Below are 6,527 nucleotides of genomic sequence, written 5' to 3'. Positions count from 1 at the left end.
AATTTAAACGATTATGCCTAGCGCCGCCATTCAACATCTTTTGGTGTTTACATTTTTGTATGGGCCAATGCCAATCAAGTTGTTTTCAAATTGCATGTGTAGATTACTTTGGAAAAACGTGATATTTACTTTTGTTTTAAGTGACACTCTTATTGAACATCAATACATACACATGTATAACAAATATACATTTTGACTGATAAGCCTTAAACTACTTACTAAAAAATGCATAAATGGAACATAACAAATACTGATAACAAGATTGTAACCGTGTTTTATGGCTGAAAACGCAAAGAAAAAAATAAATGATTGGTGGGTACCTAAGGATTTACTGTGATCTGCTTTAGTATCATAATGTAAAAATACCATGTTGTATGCACCTTTCTTTCAAATTAAACTCGGTATCCTTCATAAGAACCATTGTGTTCGACATTTATTCATCCTTTTTGCCGGGTATATCGAAACAATTGTATTAATTGTGGTAAATCGTATTTGGGAGTAAGAGTGCATCTTGCATATTCGTTATATTTTAAGTCACACCATCAATGCCTTATAAATGCTTGTTTCGAATTCGAAGAACAAATTACTACTTAATTTACAATTTAAAAACATTTTGTAAATAAATAGCGACCATTAATTGTTTTGAATTGCTATTTCCACCAATTATGTTTTCATCAACAAACTTTTGAGAAGTTATAAAAGTATGTCGGATATTGTGTCCGAAAGTCAAACAAATGAAAATTCACGCCAAAATATACTAACGGCTCATTTATAAGCTTTCACCTCGACGTCCAATATGGATGTTTTTTTATTGGAACATATAACAATGAAGCCCATATTTGTTTGGACGTATTCCCTTTCGCACGGCTCATTTCTTTATCAAATATGTTTTAATTGCTTTTGTATGATTAGATGAACTTTCATCTGCGCATATTTGTGTTACGCGTCACGAAAAGTGTTCACTTAAATGACGCACTGCTCAGTGTATGTCAGTCAGTATACTATGAATTTATTGATTCAAAATACACTGGGAAACTCACAATTTGTTCTTTTTCTCACATTAATCATGCGATTTCAATAACTACAGAAATGGCAAGAAAAAACATCAACTACATGTCATTCAGTTGCCCAGATCGTTTGAACTCAAAGGTTGGAGTCCCACTTTGGGCTTGTTTTGTTATGGCCGGTTGCTGACAACGTGACTAGTTAACTAATGGATACCAATTGCCTTCCTGTCAGGCGCACGGCATATAGGATAGGAATCAGCCCCAATTTCTCAAAACTTCATAATCCCTTTTAACAAGATTAAGCAAAGCTCACTTTTTTTCAACAATTTGTATCATATATACTTCTTTAAGAGTGTGTATACTTAGATAGGAATTATTGTTATGATAATAGCAATTAACTATTTTTCATTAATAAAAAATCAATTCAAGCATGTATTTTGACTTATTGAAATAAGCTAGTTAAGTCTGTTAAGCTTATTAAGTTTCATGAACTTGGGACCAGCCGCGTGGGTAAAGGTGTTCAAAGATCAAGATGTCTTAACTCTTAGGCTGCTGATGGCGATTTTAAAGGCTTTGCAACCAGCTTGGAACCAGACCAGTCGGCGTCTGGTCAGGTTCCAAGCTGTTTGCCACTCAGTCAATATATCCCCAAAGTTTTAAGTAAATTGAAAGAAATTTAGAATAAACCAGATGACATTTTTGAGCAGACGACAATTTACCCAGCATGCAAAGGGTCAACAAGTCCAGTGCTGTCTCAATAAGTCCAGTGGGATGGCTCTTACTTGAGTGTGGTGACACTATAACAAGCAAACACTTTCCTTTACATATACAAAATCATGCGACATGCACACTACGAAAACGAATATAGAGCTCATTTGTTTTATTATAAAATAAATGTGTAGCGTACGAAAGTATAAAGTATTTCAAGAAGTAGAACAGTCATACAGTCAAATTAACAATATGAAAGTTTACATGGGGTGAGATTTTGCATTTTACATGTTTTTTTTGTAATTTTATATATAAACAATTATGCGACAACCATTCAAACACATGCATTCATTCAAATACGCACAAATAACAAACACTCAGCTCACATTAAACAAAACAGAACAGAACAAAACATAACGTAACAGAACAGAACAGAACAAAAGAGAAACATTTTACAAATATGTCATGTACCCACAATGCCTATTTATTTTATCGGAATGTAATAGAGTAATAGAGATATATACTTTTGTCATAAAGGTCATCCTTAATTCGCGTCTGAATTTGATTATTTTGATTTATTAATGCTGAAACATAAACAAATACCGAGGTTACTGAAAATTATTTTCAAAAAGGGCTTCTTCTCAGGTGCTTTAGTAAAAGGATGAGGTAGAAAACACTTCAATTCACATTTAATCGCACATACACACATTCAAACAAACACTCAGACATATTAAGACAGAATAATAAGCAACTCACAACATAGCACACTTCCACATATACAACAACATTTATACAACAACATTTACCTGAACAGAGTCAAGTGAAAAAATGTTATGCTTTTTATAATTATTATGTTGGATGAATTTTGGAAAATGCCTTTTTAATGTCAACGATTCACAGTTAATCAAAGTATGAAAATAAATGCTGTCATAAGATACGTATGTATCATTCAAGCATTTAAAAGATAGACGTTTTAGGTAAAAATGTGATAAAAACAATCTTATGAAATATGATTAAAAAATTCTAATAAAATGGGTAAAAATGCTTATTTATATATACAAATTATCACTTGGTCATTTTAAGTAGTCGGCTACCACTGTTTTATTTTTATGATGCTATATTGTCCAACAGTACATTACAGTCTTCGTGAAGATAACCTCCAATCAAATACAGTGACGAAAATCCCGTTTAACACAATCTTCCATTGAAAAGATAATGTAAGGGATACAATCCAAGATAATGGGGGAGAGTGTTTCATTTGAAGAGGTAGCAGACAACAGTTATCATCGAAGTCAACACAAGAACGAGGCTTGAAGAGGCCTTCGATCCACTGTTCACAAACCAACGGGCAGTGTTAGCTGAAAGAAATAAAATAGAATGTAAGAAATATGTTATAATATATAGTCTTTAAGACATGCTTTTACTTTATTATTTGTATTTTTTCAAAGACGTTCAGATATTGAGAATAACAAAAACAACAACATTTAATCCAATCGATTCTATATTTTTTGGATAACACAGTAAATTACATTTTAGTTTTCTAACTTGCAGCCGAGGATTTTTTATGAAATTGTTTTCTAGGATTGTAAAATCATTACATTTGGATGTCCTTTGAATCATTGTCAAATAGTTTAATTTGCAATATTGTTTTAGACAATGACATAAAATAATAATGCAAACGCTTCCATACCTAGTCCACCACCAGGTCTGTTTCTAAGAGCGCGTCTAGGGCGGAGCTCCCGTGACCTATGACCCATCCAGAACGTGTTGAAGTCCTGAACAACCGTCGCCCTGATAACAGAAAACAGATGTTGATAATTATAATATTAAAAAATTATTATTTCGAATCTTACAAGACATATTAGGTACAGAAGCATGTTCAACAATCATCACCAAAATGTATGTTATTTTGTATACGGCACTTGAATAACAAATACAAAAGACCTTCATTTTCTCGAGGACTCTAGGGACCGACCGACCTAAAAGCTCGAGTTATACAGACTCTATTTTGAGGTACGCCTGTGTCCTATGACAAGTCAAAACTCCTATAAGAAACTTGTAACCTTTTCGAAAGCCTGGGTCAGGACCCAAACTGGGATCCCATTTATGCATAAATTCAATCACGATCATACATAAAAAAACTTAACTATCTCTAAACCCAAAACACCAACCCAACCCAAAACTATGTACTTACACAAACTGTATGCCACCCTGGAAGCCCACGGGAGGGACCCAGATCAGTGTGACACCTCGTTTGATCCCGCTTTCAGTGTGGGTGACCGCCGAGCCTCTGACACACTGCATCCGCTGTACCTGTACGTTATTTATGATGTTGTTCAGGTTGCTAGAAAAGAAAAATATTCATTTATTATAAAAATGATCCCTTTAAATAAATTGAAATATTATAATTATTGCCAAAATAAAAACCTTTGGTGTTTCAATAACCTGTTTTAGTTAAAACTGCAAAATAATTTCAGTAGTAGTGAGATATAATTTTCATATATTTCTCTGAAACATTATTTTATTTTTTAATTAAAAGAAACGAATGATTGCTAAAAAACAACTCGCTTTTATTCGATATTTTCTTATTTAGTGATTATTATATATATAGAGAGAGGATCTCAACTGAGTGTTTATTTTGTATCGAATTTATTAAACGAGTTCATTTTAAAACGATAAAAACGAGGCTCTGTCGAATGTTTGTTTACGTTTTTTTGTCAGCGCGTATGAATACATTTTTCTGTGATGTGGTAACCTAATTTGCATAGTTATTACACTAGCTATATATATGAGAGGTAATATCACTCCTGCGCCGTAAGTTATGTTATAAATAAAAATAAAGACACTCACTTTCCAACGCCATTCATTCCTTGAGTAAACTGGTTCCCTGGGAAACCCTGACCGCCTGGCACTCCTCCGGGGAAGTTCCCTGGACCACCGGGTCCACCGCCAGGAAATCCGGGAGGCCCGACCTGTCGCTTCTTACGGCCGAAGGGATTACCACCACCTGCACCAAACTGGCCGGCCATACGGGCCTGGTTGTTCATCATTTGGTTGGCGTTGTTACGGGCTGTGACAGCCTGAAAACAGGAATGAAATTATCATGAAATGATGAGGCATACATCAAGCGATCTTTTTAAACTACTTTGCTTTGAATATGAAGACATTAAAATAAAATTAATTGAAGTTTTGCTTTAAATTTAGTAAATTTTAGTATTACATCTCGCGTTATTTATTGTCGCTGGAATTAAAAAAACACAAAACAAAGCGGTTCAATGTATACATGTAAGTCATCGTTTTACCTTATGAGTAGTTTATTTAGTAGGCATTATAAACAAATAGCACATACCTGCCCGTTCGTGTATCTGTACTCGCCCACATACTGGAGCTGTCCGTCCGCCGTCTTGGTCCGCGCCTGTAACAGGAAGCCCTTAAACTGGCCCCCGTTTATTGCCCCGATACGACTCCGGATACGAACTGAAAGAAAACAGGTCATTATTATTTGCAAACGTAGATCTATGTGTACTGGACAAGTAGCATCCGAAAATGAAATTAAAATACTGACTCGGAATAACCGCAACAGTTTTGTTCACTAACTTAGCTCCATTTGGGCACAGAAAGTTCTTGGGCAAGCACGTCAGATTAAAAATAGCTTTTTTTTTCAGGCATTTTAGAAAAGTGAGCACGCCCACAGACTTAGCCAAGCAGAAAGGCAAACACAAACTGATGGTGTTTTAATTTGCTGTTGTAACACTAAATAGTTATCATATCTGAAATGACATGTATGCATTATAACAATCTTATTCGTTCAAAACGCTAGTTTTTTATTGATTTTGTTTTAACATCTTTAAAAACTGAGATAATTCGTACATCTACTTACCAACAACGCCGCAGTCCCGCTGTTGTGCATTCTCGCATGGGACATATCCCGCCATGTTTGTGTCTATAATGTAAGGCGTAGCCCGAGTTTGCCGCACATTAGAACCGTGCCCTGGTTTCATAGTGTCACAAGCCATTGGATCCGCTCCGTATCTATGGGCTGAACCCAACCCCACTAGCGCGAGTGTCGTGTATATTAAAGAAATTGTAACATACATCTTGGTGTTTGATAGTTTTTCAAAGTTTTAATTAAAGCAAATTACAAAACGAGCAAATTTATTATGAACAATGTTCTACCGTTAAACTAAATTCAGTTTCAGTCACTCATATCGAAATATTATTTGCTGTTAAAAAGTCCCTTTTACTTCAACGACCTCTTCCTCGAAAACCGAAGTTCAGACTGATTTGCTGAAGCTTGGGCGCGATGTTTTATTTAACGGATGGGGCTGAATGTTTAACCTCTGATTGATGTTTTAATCATTTCGGATGGTTGTCAAAATTTCAGTAAAAAATCATGGGTAAGATGCGCCAAAAATTTCACTTCGTGTGTTTCCGTCACTTCCCGCCTCTACGAACGTCAATCACGTGTCTCACGGAAATTTCCGATCGGTCAAGTAATGAATTAAAGACATGCCTTGATTGAGTAGTTACCTGTCATCAATGAAATTTCGTCATCTGATTCATAATTATGATATGCCCCGTATGTTAAGTAACCAATCTGGTACTTGACTGAAAATGTTGTGGTAAAATTGTGTAAATGATCCATTACAGTCACAGTAGTCAAAAGGCAGATATCTTTGACGTTTTATGTACATGTTTGTTATTTTTCGTGCAAAACATGGCGACATGTAACAACGAAGTTTGCAAACGAAAGCCATACTTATCATATGTTTTAATTATTTGAAGAAGCAAAGAACTGAGTTGTAATTATAC

The 6,527-nt window shown here is 35.0% G+C and overlaps 1 protein-coding gene across 1 annotated transcript; it reads right to left on the bottom strand.

The window, feature by feature from the left end:
* Nucleotides 1-2,969: 2,969 nt before the first annotated feature.
* LOC128227481 (uncharacterized) lies at nucleotides 2,970-5,812 on the bottom strand. Its single transcript, XM_052938070.1, has 6 exons — nucleotides 5,596-5,812; nucleotides 5,065-5,192; nucleotides 4,566-4,795; nucleotides 3,910-4,059; nucleotides 3,406-3,506; nucleotides 2,970-3,073 (listed from the first exon to the last, which is right to left on the bottom strand). Exons 1-6 carry the CDS (start codon nucleotides 5,810-5,812, stop codon nucleotides 2,970-2,972), a joined length of 930 nt encoding a protein of 309 aa, XP_052794030.1.
* Nucleotides 5,813-6,527: the final 715 nt, after the last annotated feature.

This window comes from Mya arenaria, chromosome 1 (assembly GCF_026914265.1).
Source record: "Mya arenaria isolate MELC-2E11 chromosome 1, ASM2691426v1".
Classification (NCBI taxonomy): Eukaryota; Metazoa; Mollusca; class Bivalvia; order Myida; family Myidae; genus Mya; species Mya arenaria.
This window is presented reverse-complemented; position numbering and strand designations above follow the sequence as displayed.

Excerpts from the sequence above, each read along its gene's own strand:
- LOC128227481 (XM_052938070.1), bottom strand. The coding sequence starts at position 5,812 with ATGTATGTTACAATTTCTTTAATATACACGACACTCGCGCTAGTGGGG. Across the intron at positions 4,060-4,565 it reads GGAATGAATGGCGTTGGAAA|CAACCTGAACAACATCATAA; the intron begins GTGAGTGTCTTT and ends TTTCTTTTCTAG. Across the intron at positions 3,074-3,405 it reads CAGACCTGGTGGTGGACTAG|CTAACACTGCCCGTTGGTTT; the intron begins GTATGGAAGCGT and ends TATTTCTTTCAG.